General features: G+C 34.3%; 1 protein-coding gene and 1 long non-coding RNA gene across 6 annotated transcripts; one reads left to right on the top strand and one right to left on the bottom strand.

Moving 5' to 3' along the window:
• Positions 1-163: 163 nt before the first annotated feature.
• LOC119660768 lies at positions 164-10,092 on the bottom strand. 3 transcript variants are annotated; one of them, XR_005250486.1, is made up of 4 exons: positions 7,988-10,092; positions 2,024-2,146; positions 1,708-1,953; positions 164-1,638 (listed from the first exon to the last, which is right to left on the bottom strand). It is a non-coding gene; the product is annotated as an uncharacterized LOC119660768 (long non-coding RNA). The 3 variants fall into 3 exon arrangements; XR_005250484.1 differs by having other exon boundaries at positions 1,708-2,146; XR_005250485.1 differs by having other exon boundaries at positions 1,708-2,146; positions 8,702-10,092.
• On the top strand, positions 4,163-14,976 carry LOC119660749. 3 transcript variants are annotated; one of them, XM_038069496.1, is made up of 5 exons: positions 4,163-6,539; positions 6,651-6,862; positions 11,530-11,840; positions 12,273-12,881; positions 13,182-14,976. In XM_038069496.1, exons 2-5 carry the CDS (start codon positions 6,669-6,671, stop codon positions 13,403-13,405), a joined length of 1,338 nt encoding a protein of 445 aa, XP_037925424.1. In that variant the 5' UTR covers positions 4,163-6,539; positions 6,651-6,668; the 3' UTR covers positions 13,406-14,976. The 3 variants fall into 3 exon arrangements, with proteins under 3 accessions (XP_037925424.1, XP_037925425.1, XP_037925423.1); XM_038069497.1 differs by having other exon boundaries at positions 4,163-6,862; positions 13,182-13,425; positions 14,275-14,976; XM_038069495.1 differs by having other exon boundaries at positions 4,163-6,862.
• The last annotated feature ends 1,139 nt before the right edge of the window (positions 14,977-16,115 follow it).

The following is a 16,115-nucleotide window of genomic DNA, read 5'->3' as shown; positions in this document are numbered from 1 at the left end:
GACTCGTCGATCACCAACTCGGATTGCAGGTCATGCAACTGTGAAGAGGAAACATTTATGCATTCAGCACATGACATCTGCGTGCAGGATGTTCATGCGTTTTATGCGAATACCCCGCAAAGAATCTTGGAAAATTATTGAGTGATTTTTGTCACCGACTACAGTGTTAGTCACAATAGGCTCGATTTAGTTTTACTTCCCCAGGAAAAAAGAGCGTGCTTCACAATCAATGTAACCATACTATCGAATCGGAACTTTGTTGAAAATCTGCAACAAGACTTTAAGAAATCCAAGTAGACCTAGTTGTGATCTCAACGACAGAATTAGCTCCGTGAAATTTACATAAAGCAACAAAGATGCTTGATCTAAGTGCCAATCTAAACATGAAAAAGCAGTGATCCTTCTAATTTGTAATATATCCGCAAGAATGTTGTCCGCTAAACTGCTTGGCCTTGTGGGCACTATTCTAGATTTGCACTGTCTTATTTATGATTGATTGATATCATTGATATGTCTCTATAGCTAAGAACGACTACTTCAGGTTTTTTTTAATGAGTGAGATTCTATTCAAACTACTATACCTATCACATTGGGATCTTAGGATGTCAACAAGATCTTATAACGGTGAAAGGAAGGTTAATTTTTCGTAACAAAATGACTACTACTGTTTGTCAAAATTTGAGAAAAAATCGCGTTAAACTATATTCGTGTACTTTGAGTATCATTCTGGCTTCTAGACCATACATTGGACCTGCCCGTCTTTTGGACAATTTATAGGGATCCTGTATTTTTGTTGCCAATCATTGACTAGGCTATAATACTGAATGAATGCTTGATTCGTTTTACAATGCAATCTTCTTTAAATTTTTCACCAGGTCTTCTTCTCTCAAAACTTGATTGTTCAGTCGAGGCATATACCCATGATTCGTCAGAAAGGCAAACTCGGGAAGATTGTTAAGTGCGAACTTTGTAGAACAGAGACCACATGGAAACTAAATGGCTGATTATTTTTATTAAAAAGAAGTCTAGTTTCATTTTCTAAATATAAACAATCAAATTCAAATGTTATTTGCATCTATTGAGCCACGTTATCATCATAGCAGGGGTAACCGATATTGTCGATGAAAATTGAAAAGTTTTTAGTAAAAATATCTGCTAAATGCCTCGCGTTTTTCTTTATGGTAAAGTCTATTTTGTTACTATCTTTTAAACACAATACACACAACATTTTTAGTTTAGTTTTTTTAAAATGTTGGCAATGTTCCAGAAGGGTTCGCTTCCTATCTTCAATTCACTCAGAATTAAATTCCATCTTTTATTCCTAAAGATAATAACCATTCTTTGGATTAGTGCATTCATTTGGTTCCACCTTACTTTCGAGCTAGCGTCTCTATGCCTCTGCAAATGAGTAACCTGAGCCTGAGAATATCGATGTATCAAAAAAACTCTTTTCTCAGGTGTTACACAGGTGGTCGGCTACATCCCGAGAGGCGTCATAAGATCCCACTGACTGTGGAAGCGGATCGATGAACGGAAGGGGTTGAAGGCTCTACTGACCGCTACGAGTGATGGCGACGTAACGCACTCGAACTCCGATACCGAACGGAATCTTGAGAAGTTCTGAGAATCTGCGCTCATCTGGGAAGTAGAAGATACCACAGATCGCAATGGTTTCAGCAGTATATACCGCATCATGGAAAAGCTTACATGTGGTCGCAAATCTTCCAATAGTTTTTTGAATGACGTCACTGGTCGACTTTTCGTCCACGATGATGAGCAACTGAATGGAAATAACATCTCACCATGGTTTCTTAGCCGTATCACATCCGGTGAAGTTCCTCCTGTTTTGGGTGAAATGTCTAGCCGCCGTAACATACGGACATGGACTGCTTCAGCAAGCAGAGTCTTCCCATAGAGGTATATATCGCTGCACCTGCAGATATTGTAGATTTGCTACTTTCACTCTTACGGGAATCCGAGGTCTTTCCCAGAGATTGCATAGATAGAAAAGAAATTTAATTACTTTACAGAAACCTTAGTCGTTCGTTACTATCCTCCCGTTATTGTCCAAATCTACAATTCCTTAAAGCTACTCAGAAAGGCTATACGAATCGTTGGAAAGTGTTGTAATACACCGACCCGGAATCTGGAAGAGATATGTATTATTGAATTCATTTTCTTTTATTAATATTCAAAACATTTAATGAACATTAAGGAGAATTTTAAAGTATGAAAAAAATATAAGAACACAGTAAGCTTATAAACCTCTAATATGAAAAAGGAGAATAGATTTAAGAAATTTATACATATCTTTTGTTTACACGCCAATGTAATTGAATATTTTAGAATCCCACTATCATAATGTAAAACTAAATAATCGTAACCATAGAACTACAACTATTATAATGTATTACAATTATCCAAACAAAGTCGACAATAGACTACATTTACATATGAATACAGAAAAGTAAAAATTTATCATATGCCAATGTAATAATGTTATTTCCATATATCACTGAATTATATTATAGATATGATAGTCACGTGTGAAATCTAAGTTGTTTTGCTCTAATCTCCTTAGGAAAGCGTCAGCCTTTCTTAGTAATTATCCCCCCATTATATTGGAAGTGGCAGGGGATAAACGTTCAGGCTGGCGTAGGCCGCCGCAGGGTCACCATTTTATCTGTCCCCCCATGTAGAGGAAAGGAAGGCGAGACCACTCGTCGCTAGATATCGAAAATATTTAAGAACCCAGAACCTCGGCCCTTAACTCGCCGGATTGCTAGCATTCGGGTTAGCTCTAGTTCGTGCCGTCCGGTGTTCGCGGCTAGCAAACCTGTTAGCAGGGTTTGGTTGGTTGACAGCCTTGTTGACCGTGTTGGTGCCCAGGTGATGGCAACGCCGTACTCTCTTCGTAACGACATTGGCGCCCAACGTGAGGCCACAGTCGTTACGTACATAGCAAGTGGAATCCACTCTGCCAAGAAGGCCGACGAGTGGGCCGCCCCAAGAGCACTTGGCGCAGAACAATAGAGGACGAGTGTGAGCGTCTCAGAAAAGCGTAGGGGAGCAACCCAGGTGACCGCATAGGTGTTGTTGACGCGCCATACCTAATCAAAGGGTGGATGGCAACCATATAAAACATATTACTAGCAACCAGGACATGCAATTTCGTCGCATTGATATTCCTCTTTGTCGTATTACTCCTATCCTAAAAGCACGCTATTAAGCAAAGCAATCTAAGTTCTCTAGACTAATCGGCTGCATATTTGCTTGATCTCTCAACTCAGAAAAACAGATAAATATTTAGCGATTGCAATGAAACTATACGCACTATCCAATCGTATACATAACCAAATTTGTTTATTTTTGGGACATTCGTATAGGGAGTTACCGCTCAACACAGCATATAAGAAAGTTTGAGATGTTCCAATCACCAAATAGTCACGAATTTAAATTTTTTTTTTTTTTTACCGCAATGCAATGCAGCAAATAATTTTATTCATATGATTATTATTACTTTTGTTCTCAAAGAACTGAATTCTAAAAACGCATAATGTTGAATGCAATATGAAGCTGATGATTTAAGGACTAACGTCTCCATATTCATTGCTTGACGGAAATTCTAAGTATCTTAGTATTGAATATTATTTGCTAACTCCTGTCTTTCTATAGCTCATATTGTAGAATTGTTGAAATGACCGGCTCGCAGCTTAGAACATTTTTAAAAGTTCAATCGCGCATTGACAAAGGAAAAGTACATCATTTGGATTTCTGTAAACCAAATGACCTCCACGTGATAGATACAAGTTGCAGTAAATAGATTGGTTGTCTAAGCAGATGTCTTAAGCAGCTCTTTTACAACATTTTATTAAATATATGGACTGCCAGCGAGTTTTAAACTGAATGAATTGGATTTAAATATCTCACAAAACAACGGACAAGGGAATATTAAAGTACTCCACATTGCTAAATTTAAGTCCTTATTATCTACGCACTCTCCGCATTAAGAAATTCCATAGATGTCCGGATATATCGAACTGTGTGCGAGGACGGACACAGATGCAGATACAACTAACATTAATAAAATTCTTTGTGTGAACGTAGTAGGCATCCGAGGAGAAATGCATTGAAGATACCTGTATTTTACTAGTGGGAATATGCTTCAGACGGGCAGATGGACTGGTTTTCCTTCGGCAAAAGTGGATTTGTGCTTCCAGTTGTGACTGAGACTTATTACGGAAAGGTCGTGTGCGTCACGTTCAAATCGTAGGAGAAAAAAATATTTTTAGTAAAAAGTAGTCCGGACAAGGATAATTTCACGCGTCGGGATAGCTCAGCGCGGCTTCAAATATTCTATAGTGAATTATGATGGTCTCGAGTACGAAAAGTTATGTTAAGAATCACTTGAAAATGCTAGCTCAGTGATATGCTTGCATTCTTCTATGAAAAGTGGAAATGTGTATAGAACGTTGCAAGCTTGGGGTGTAGAGAGATCGAGGTACCGCGATCTATCCCTTCCCTGAGAGGCTCGGCGTAATCAACCCATACGTCTCGGATACGAACATGTACGATACAATTAAAATAATCGCGACGAACATCATTCTTCAGAAATAAAGCCATTTGCAAAGAAAATAAAGTGATGTGACCGAAGAAACCACAGTGAAAACTCCTGGTTAGCATAGTGTGTGTTGGCGAAAACTCGGGTTTATATTTTCTCATGAATTCTCATCAAACGTTCGAAATGAGAAAATATGTAGGGCCAACGAATTCACAGTATATGGTATCTGAGGAAGCTGACATGGGATTCAATCTTTTCCGAAACTGAAAGTGTAGAACATTTTTACCGAAAAAGTAATACAGATGCGTGCTTCTGGATGGAAACTTTCTTTGAGATTTCCACGGCTCCTTTAAATATATTATTTCTTGCTATTCGATCGGAGTTAAGTGCTTACTGTACGTTCATTGATCCGGCAGCATATTTGGGGAACAACCAGAGAGTTCCTAAGAACCATGCGGAGTCTATGCACAAATAATTTAGTTCTCATAAAGTAACATGAGTGCGGCGTTGGAAATGAGTTGAAATAATGAAAAGTTAATGAGTATTTGGCCATTACCCAGCCTGGTGTTGTTAAACATTTGGGCACGAAATAGCTTGAAGCTTAAGCAGAAGAGATACCATATTAACAAATTTCGGCCCACATTAACTTATTCCGTTTGACGAGCAAGCGATATATTTACATTTTCACGAATAATGAAAAAGGGATAACCAACACGTCTAAGTCTCGCCCCGCCTGCTTATCCATTTTACCCCAAGGATCCAGTACATCAATCTAGTCTTCACACAATCATAAGGACTTGTCGGACTCACTGTGGTATGCTGAAACTGTAATACACATATATGGGACACACACACAAGGGAAATGCAATTCTTTACTCGCGTAGATGTGTTCCCCACACAAACAACCGAAGTTTATACGTTTTACGTTCGTAAGCGTGGATATTTTGCTAAAATGAAGTAAGAAAGGAGTTTAGAATAAGTATTTGTTGCCCGAATGCAGCAAAAAGGAATGTGCCAATCATACCAAAGCGGCTTTATTTATCTTTCTATGGAGGAAAATATATACGCGCAAGTCCTTGTCAGAGAAAGCAAAACACGAGTTTGAATGAAAATTTGCTACATCACGTTCATATGCTTTTCTGACAACTATATGGCGTTAATAGCACAACGTGTGTACTTGATGTCTCCCCAATTTTGTGTTGTCTGAAATTACTTGCTCGATGTTGAAAACATTTACGTTTCAAATGAAAGAAACCATGCATTTATTGATGGAACGGACCCCAAAATTAAAAAGTAGAATCTAACAATGTAACTGAGTACTTAAAATAATTCTTAAAACAACCGCCATCTCGACCAGTACTTAAATTATTCGCAAGGATCTTAAATGTAAATAATTATCAAGTTGACTATTAAAACACTTGAATTGAACGGTGTAATCTTCAAAGGTTTAAAAGTTTTTCAAAAGCCGAAATGGATTATCAACTTTATCCCCTATTTCCGGCTTATGATATCTAAGATTAAAAGTTGAGTGAAGTTGAACAACGAAGAACGGAACATGGTCTCAATAGTGTAGACGTTTGTGGAACCGTTTAGTAATATAAAAAAGTTGTATAAATATAATAGATTGTGGAAAAGTGCACTTTTAATGTTAAAAAAAATCTAAAATTAGTTTCAATTAATCCCATCCTGGTTTGAGACACTTTATGGCTTAAAGATCCTTCATTCATACAATTTCCATTCGAATTGCTATTCAAGCAATCATTATCTTATATAAAATATAGGATATTTGAATGTAAACTTTTTTTTAAGTTCGCTTGGATTAGGTTACGGTGAGTAAACGTAACCTAATTGAAACATGACAGTAGAACGTACAGAAACATTCCGTGATATTTTTTAATTCGAGATCTCGTAACTAAAAAGAAAAAAAAATATACCCGTTTCGCATCACCATTAACTTACTTCGAAAGAAATAATAAAAGTAAGTTAACAACGCTTAATGCATCCAATTGGGGTTTGAATGCACCCCTTGAAACAAGTGATTGGATTAACTGCGGAACAAACCGTAACTAATCTGATTTTTTGGCTCTAGAGCTAGAAAAACAACATTATGTCCAAAGGAGGTATTATGAAACGTTCAACAAAGCAACCACCACCGCCTCGTAACTTTTGCGGATTGCCTGGAATTAAGGCAACCTCCTGTTTGACAATTGTAATGCTCATATGTCTTGAAACAGTGCTATTATCAACCGTGTCAAATTGTGCCAAGACATTTTACATGCACTGGAATACCTCTAATAGTATGTAAGTATATTTCGCAGGCATAAAAATAAATGATAAACAAATCTTGAATTGTTTGTATGCATATATACTCATGTATTGTGTATTTTTCATATAATTTCTATTTTCGTAATATTTCCTTCGAGCCACCTGTACCATAGAATTCTTTATTATATCTTTAAAATAAAAACAACTATTTGTTCTAACCAGTCTTCACAACATCCACCCTTTTATTTTTGAGGATTGATAAATCTTATCATTTGTATATGTATTCCATCCGATTGGAAACGTATAAAGGGGAAGGAACTGTTTCGTTATATAAATCGGGGTCACTACAAGACACTATTCTTTACTTATAGTCGGCAACTTCCAAACTACGCGTGCTGCAATATCATCAATTAAAGACTTCACGTGAATTCAAGTTATGAGAATACCGCTTTTTGTCTATTTAGATTTTCAAAAGAACTGCTTCACTTTCATTATCATCACACATAAGTTGTGAAAGTGACAAGCTTAAACCAATGCGGTCAGCATTTCATCAGTCTGCCATAGTCAATTCATCATAAATTGGCTGATAAAAACTGAGGTATTGGCGTATTTAGTATAAACAAGACCACAAAAAAGATTTTTTGTTATATGCATTCAAACATCCGAATCTTTCGGATGCCATGCTTTGACTAAAACAACTACACTAAATTTACCCTGTCATCAGTCCAACTAGACTGACAGATTTTATATAAATATTTTAATATTCATCAGTCATTGGCATGCACGATCAGTTTTTCATAATTTCGTCTTTCTGACTGATCCAACTAATGATCCTGTAGGGTAGGTCTTACAGCAATGGGACAACACAAACCCGAGCACAAACATCTACTTGCTAAAAATTACTCCGATTTCCCCGTAAATTATATTTGAGTTTACATCACCTGCTCTTTGATAAAGTTCCTAATGTATTAACTATAGTTTTCTTAGCAAGGAGATGCATACGCATTGTATTAAGACAGATCTAACTATTTAGGTTTTCTGTTCATTTCGAACTGGTAAAAATCAGAAATATCAATGATAAGCAAGGAGAATATCCTGAAATATATGCACTGTATTATAGTCTGAGTTAGGACGTCCATTTGTAGGAAAAAATTTATTTACCAGCATCCTAAGGCTGCAGTTATAGGTCACTAAATACACATTTTTTCGATATACGACCGGGCAAAAATGCACAACTCAAATCACACCAATGCGTTTGGTGCAATCAATTCACATGCTTATACCCGCTTACACGTCGTGCACTAGCACACATTCTGAACTGGAACCATAGCCTAAGACTTTAAATTATGTGAAGCGTGGAGGACCTTCCAATACTATAGCATTAGTATTAATATCTGGTCTAGTTTGTTTGGCACCTCATTTGCAGCAACATAAATTTCTCAATGTCGCAATACTAATTATTGCTATTGAACCACCAATTCAGGTTCAATTTGTTTTTCTTCCACTATTTACCTAAAAATTATACATCAGTTGGCAGTAGATTAATAATTATATGTTTGCTTTTATGCGTTTAACAAAAAAAAACGAATTTGCGTACTTATATTTTAGAGTATTTTAAATTCAAAATTTCGAATTGGAAAAGCAAGTTTCCTAACAACAGGAAAAAACAAATTTGCGGATTTGTATTTTTGACTATTTTGAATTTAAAGTTTCGAATGACTAGGAAAAGCTGGTTTCCCCACTATTGGTGAAAGAAACATGATTTGGGTTTCTAAGAAGCAGGTGAGATGAGAGGGATCAATGATTGATATACTGAATACAAAAAATGAAAATAACATTTGGTAATTAATATATTAAGTTGACCATGCAACTTACCTTCGCTTCGAAGGCAGCATCTCACTTTTCAATAATATCTTAATTTATTACTCTAATTTGAGAAAAGCGTTCATTTTATTATTTCGTGAGCCTGTCAATACTGAAAGAATATGCCGATACCCTCAATTTGACTCTAGATGAATCATATTATATTATTAGATTATAATAATAATCGTTGGTGTGACACTCCAATTGGACCAGGACCTTAAAGCATTTTAAAACACTTCATTCAAGTGCGTAATGGTATTATAATCTTGATTTTTACTCAGGTACTCATACACAGCTGAGTTGACTGATATCACACATCTGACATCCATTCAAAAATCCCCCCCTCCAACCGCTACGAAAGTCGTTCTAACCACTGAGCCATCTATATACAATTGGTTAGAAAATATACACATTAGATTAGAAAACACATTGTAAGATCTACTTCACACGATCAGTCTTTCATCAGTTTCGCGTCAGTCAGAACGACAAAATTATGGCATATTCATTGTTTACAACAATGAACGACAGACGAATGAATAGTCTGGCCGGACTGTTGCAAGTTGAAACATGCTTTTGATTTACTAGTGAATTTTGGAAGGGTTAGCTTATAGTAAACTGATGAAAAACTGACCGCTTATGATGGGTCTAAAAAGCAAAGTCAATTAGATTAATGGAGGCGGACCATTTCAGTTGCAAAAATATGCGCTTGTAAAAATTTCTAAACAAAATATTTCGTTGGGTGTGAGGAATATTTTAAAGTGCAAATATAAAACATTCTATTCAAAATTGTCCAAAAGATTCGAATATTCATATTTTGGAAAATTCTACACTTTTCAATAACAATATAAATTTAAAAAAAAGCAAAAAATTTAAATTGTATTCTCTGGAGAAACGTGTAAACATTTTTGTTGTTGAGCTATTTGTCGTATATTTCTCCAGTGCTAGATCTACCTTTCACGTGCTCGATATTGTTCTCTACTTATTAGAATGTAATCTAAATAAAATAAAATACAATTGATTTTTTTCTGAAACAGGATATATTATTTATTAGCATGTACGCTACGATCAACTACTGATCAGGTACTGAGCACACGACATGTGCGCGAAATACGTATGTATGTACTAATAAAAAGTATATCCCGTTTCAGGAAAAAATCAGTTGCACTTTATTTTATTTATATTGTTTTAGAAAGCGTGGATGGAAGCGACAAAATTGAAATTGATGTTTGGAATGTAATGTTTATTTGCTTTGGAATTTTTTTTTAAATTCAAAGTGTTCATAACTGGAAAAAAAGATCAAAAACAAACAGATATAGGCTTCACTTGCAAACGTTAATTGAAACTTAATTAAATTGAACAGCCAACAATAAACATTAAAATTTCAGTTAGTTATTAGGACGAGAGAAGGACGATATTCATACAAGATTCCTCATGTTGTTTGATTTCTAATTTATATATAACTGCAATAGAACTGATAAATAAGGCATCACAATTTCATATATAATTTCATATTGTCACCTATTGTAAAACAAAATTACTACCTATATGATTCTTAATTGTTCATAACAAAAGAATATCGAGTTGTACAATTATTCATTCTTGTTTCGAAATTGGGATGGTTGATTATTTTCTATGGCTACATGTCTGAGCAGATATTTTATGCTTGTTTTGTATATAAATTTCTACATTTTATCGTATGAAAGATAGTAGCTAAAAATCCGAATCTAAAAAAATACAGTTTGATTTCAAATTACTACGTTTAATGAAGGAATGGGATTACTGGAAGTGTATATTCTACACATTCTTCACACTTTAATCCAAATATTTCATATCCTATCTATCCTACTATGCTCCCATTTACATGTATTAGTGATCAACTAATTTCCACAAAATATATCCGACTCATTGGAGAAAAATGGTAGCTGGCAATGTTTAGTGCCCTCTCGGTTTCAAGTTTTTGAGTACGCAACCGGTTCAGTGTGTAAATTTCCCTGAAGCCTCACGAACACTGTTGCGTTTCCGTTGGTAGTGTTAAATTTGACAAATATCAATGGACCCATGTCGTACACTCACTGAGTTGCCATAGCTATCAACAGAAGCTATATATTATCAAACGCATTGATTCGATATATAATACATAGACAGCGGGGATTGGAAGAAAAGAACGCGAGGGCGTGAATATGGTTGAAAGAGCATGATTAAATTAAAGACCCACGGTCATACATATGTTATGACTTGTATGTTAGGTTCTTCTGTTCCTGTGCGAACGGAAAGGTATTGACATGGAATACCAACGAGCGGAAAATGATTGATGTCCCCTTAGTAAAACCCGATTATAGGAATCCAATGTATTTCTTTAAACTTGACATGATTTTGCAGCTAGCGGCAATCCGAAATTCATCAGAGAAATGAATGCATTTTCGAAAACTTTGTGAATAATAAACATACTATTCAATATTTCCTTGGAAGGTATTCAACTAAATTTTCCCTAATGGTCAAATTAAACGGCTTCTTCAGAAGTAGATTTCTGAAATCGGTTTTCATTTGCATATCTAAACTAATAAAACCTCCAAAAGATAACATTCACATAACAAAAGAATATAAAAGTGGTGTTGAGCATGTCATAGTTACATTCACTGCATTTTTGGGAGATAAAATATATTTGTTCTTAGTTCCTCTTCTTTTTTCCGGATGATTTGTGCTAACAAATTTGCACTTAAGAATTTTGTCCTTCAATTGAAATTGGTATTCTTTGTTTAATGTTCAGACTACCTATATATTGCCAAGTTATCTAATAAAATGCACAATAAATTTTCTAATATGATTATTTTGAATTATAGCTTTCGAATAGACAATACGGATCATATTATCGATGTGAATAAAGGAAATTTGGCTTTCGAGTTTGATCAAGTTCACATCATTTGCCCGCTTTACGAGCCTGGGACATTTGAGAATGAAACAGAAAAATATATTATTTATAATGTTTCGAAAGTTGAATATGAAACTTGTCGAATAACTAATGCAGATCCCCGTGTAATAGCAATATGTGATAAACCACAGAAATTAATGTTTTTCACAATAACATTCCGGCCATTTACACCGCAACCCGGTGGTTTGGAGTTCCTCCCTGGAAATGACTACTACTTTATTTGTAAGTATTGTTGGACTCTATATAAAATTCTTCCTTCTAAATGTCCATGAAAAAAATTCCTAGAAACATAAACTCTATGTCCCGATGCCTTACTGCTAATGTTTAGTCTCTAATATTAATATATATATATTGATATTAGCGGTGGTTTAATAATATCAATAAATATAATAATAAAAAATTTAGAGTGTTGGATCATTTAACTAGAATATTTAATAGTGATATATGCACATATCATGATTCTGCTTCCATCGTTTTTATGAACAAAACAAAACTATCTCTCCCAAGAGGGGTTAAATTACGAATTTGATGCATTATATTGGCTAGTAGCTTAATAGTATGGACATATTCTAGTTAGTGCAGTTACTACTGATTGAACACATAAATTTGTAATTGGAACTATAAATTACCCTTCTTAAATCAATTTATTCACAGCTACATCATCCAAAGATGATTTGTATCGTCGAATAGGCGGAAGATGTTCAACGCATAATATGAAAGTAGTGTTTAAAGTATGTTGTCCACCTGAAGAACACCAAAATAATACTCTGCCGAATGGCCAGAGTGGTGGGTTAGTCAATAGCGGTGGCAACATTGGAACAACTCACCAACATAATAATAACATTAACTTACAAAATGGCATTGGGCCTAGCGGTCAGCCAGCTTCTGGTGGGAGCGTGTCAATAAATACAAATATTGATCAATTCAATCGTATACCAATGACGCAGGGTGGTGGAGCTGGTATCAGAATAAACAATGTTCCACAAAGCAATGGCAATATTCATAGCAATGGCGGATTTATACCTCCCCTGGCCAATGTCAACACAAATAATAGTAATATTGTACAGAGTACTATGAGTTGGCCTGTTTGGAACAACCAAAACGGTATTAATATTCAACATAGTACACCGATTACCACAGTTGGTATACAGCAGCAACAGCCATTCTATCCATCGCATATGACATCACCACGTCCTAATATAAATAGTGCTATTCATAATAATAGTTTGTATTCACCGTCCCACAAACCCACTAAAAAAACAAGTAAGTTTGAATAAAATTTTAAATGTAAAAATTGTTGTTAAAAATTAGCAGCCTCTTCCATTTTGCATATTATTTTGAACGCACCACTCTAAAATTTTCTCGCAAATATATTTTTTCCGTTATGGCTTTTGTAGTGTTTTTTTTAAATCTTTTCTTTATGACTTCATGCCCAGTGGTAGTTGTAATTTTTTGGTTTAAAAGAAGTCATCTTCTATAAAAAATGTTTATGAGATATATCTAGTGTAGAATTAAAATGGTATGAACAGTTATATATATAAACAACTGATTTTCTATTTACAGATGAATATGATAAACATCCCAACGAGGTTGTCAAGAATGAAGAATTGACGTATAATAGTGGTGCAGACAGATTAATTTTTAAAAGAATATACGCCTATAAATACTTACATTTATGTATAATATACAATAATCCTATCATTATTTTAACAATACTATTAGTTATTTTAACGAATTTACTTGACCACAACTATGGGGTGGTATCAAGTTACTGGTGTCAACGGTGAACAAATATGCATTGTTTAAGGTAATTATGACTAATAATAATTATAAATTTAAATAATTGATTTATATATATCATTATATATACATAATAAAAATCAAGTATATTAAAAATGAAATTTCACGTACGTTTCAAAAAGCGAGCATCGTAAATTCAAGCGACACTTGAAAAATAAACAAAAATTTAGTATAGGATCAGAATAATTAGTAGATAAGCTTTTATGAACAATATGGGAAAGAATTATTTACACAGCAAGGAGTAAAAATGTAACTTGACAAATGAAAACTAGAAAATCGTTTACCCTTTAACCAGTTACACAATGTGGCACACAAATACGACTGTAGAGATTACAAAATAAGCCAGCTTTACTTTTGGTCTAAAACGTAGAAGTTATGTAAATTTCGTATTTTTGTGTACTTTTGTTTTTTTGCGAAAATCGACACTATCGTTCTATACATTCCTATACTACTAAATAAAAACGAAATTTATTCACGAGAAATTAAATATCATTGATTTTGAGCATTCCGAGAGGAAGCGCCTAGAAATTCGTTTCATTCAACATGTTCGGAAAGTTTATATTTTCATTGCGATGCGAATGTTTCATTGGAGAAAGTGATTAACTATACAATTATATTTAACTTGTTGTTCGACATCCATTAGACACACATAAATTTGGAAACAAACCTAATTTTCATTTATTTCTGATCGGATCTGAGCTATTCACAATTATGTACGTTCGTAAATAGGCCTTATAAAATTTGCAATGTGATAAAGTTTTATGGTGTGTAGAATTACTCGGAAACAGTACATAACTCCAAAAGTTTCACATTGTAATTTATGATAACTGACCATTTAGGCGGTTTCCTTTTTTAGACACGTTCTACATAATGATGAGATATATTTTATCTACGAGGTTGGTGTCTCTTATTTGTTCCAAACGTGCAAAAATGAAGCCGTTCAAAAAGCAACCTATATCTTCACTTCAAGATTTGCAGCAAGAGTTAAGATTTCCATCAAGCATGTTTCGCTGCATCCCTCATTCTGCGAATGTCTGTGTTGAAAAAATTAATTTCAGAAAGCATAAGGCTTGTTTCAATTGAAGGAATGAAAGAGATAAACGCGGAAACATCAAAGATATTGTACGTCAAAGAGCGTCGAAAGTCTATTAATACAGTTAGAATAATAATTATACAAAATGATTAAAGTTGATGATAGCCATAAGAACAAATCTCATTGTATTATATGAAAGGGAGGAGAATATTATAAGTAAAAAAAACAAATGAAAAGTTATATTTTGTGTATAAAAATGGTTAATCTTCATAAAGGATTGTATAAAAGAGCGGCAAAAACATTCGTACAAAACAAACAGATTAAATTTTACGAAGGGTATTATAACATGATTATGTCACATTTCCACATTGGGTGGAGTGAAATATTTTGAAAAAGCAATTCGTCTCTTTCGTTTATTCTTCACGATAATATTAAGTGTACTCCAAACTTGTGATAGTGAGGTGAACGGTTTTCAATCTTAACAATGTTGTTTTCATCTAAAATAGAGCGAACTTATGAAAAAAAGTCGTAATTTTTCCAGCAAGTAACTGCATTTCATTTGAATCAGTGCCCACCAAGTGAAAAGCATTGTGGATGAAATAAAAAGGGGCATACCTTTGAGAACTTGTGATGGGAGCTCTGTGCATTGCTGGCTAACCTCATGATCGTGGTAAGTCGACTGAAATTTGAAAGAATCGATTGGAATACGTTTACGTTTTAATATCGATTTTGGATTTCCAAACGGATTTTGACCAAACAGTCAACTCATTGGCAATTAACCGAAGAAGAATGAAATAATGCGTAACTAGTCGACTCTGAGATTTAGAAAATTCAACATAAATGCGTTTATATTTCTGTAATTCCAATTTGAGACGACGATCATACAATGATTGCAAATTACATAAAAGAAAATAAAGGTTTACAGAAAGGGCTTATATACTTGGAAGTTATGTTCTCCTGTAAGGATGACTTCCTAAAAAAACCCCAAGCACAGTGAAATGCTCTAGAACATGTGACTCCAATTCTTGATCATAGAAAACAATTTATCATCAGGGAAACTTACATTACAAGTAATATATGAATCTCCTCGTAGCGACGATACAGAAAACCCCATGAGTAAAATTTCTGAAATGAGTGAATAAACGTGGTATTTTTCAAACATAATATTAATTTAAGAAGATCCGTTCTGTCCGGAGAGAAAAACAATAAAACGGTTTTAATTTACTCGCAATAGCTTACTCACATAGTTTATGTTCGAAAAGTTCAATTGAAAATGCCACTTGCAAACTTGGTTAACATTTTCAATTAGACTGACGCAGACTTTAACGATTTTTTTGTTTATACGAATAAACGTATTATAACATAAGTATTGATTCAATATGTAGTTAATTGCAATTTAATATAGGATTTCCGTTTGACAAGTCCACTTTCCGTTAACATAGGAATTTCATTTACACACATACAATTATCTAAATAAGGTAACTACCAAGGATAATATACAAATATCATTAGCACTTAATAATTATTGGCAGCAGAAAAACAAATTCATATACACATACGTAGTATTTAAATGCTTATGAATATATTTGATTACAACAGCAAACAGATTTTGAGAAATGGAAAAAGTTAGAATCATTACAAAGTTTGACAACATCAGAAGCTTG

The sequence above is a fragment of the Hermetia illucens genome, chromosome 7 (assembly GCF_905115235.1).
Source record: "Hermetia illucens chromosome 7, iHerIll2.2.curated.20191125, whole genome shotgun sequence".
Taxonomy (NCBI): Eukaryota; Metazoa; Arthropoda; class Insecta; order Diptera; family Stratiomyidae; genus Hermetia; species Hermetia illucens.
The sequence above is the reverse complement of the archived record's forward strand: the minus strand, read 5'-3'. Positions and strand labels throughout refer to the sequence as shown.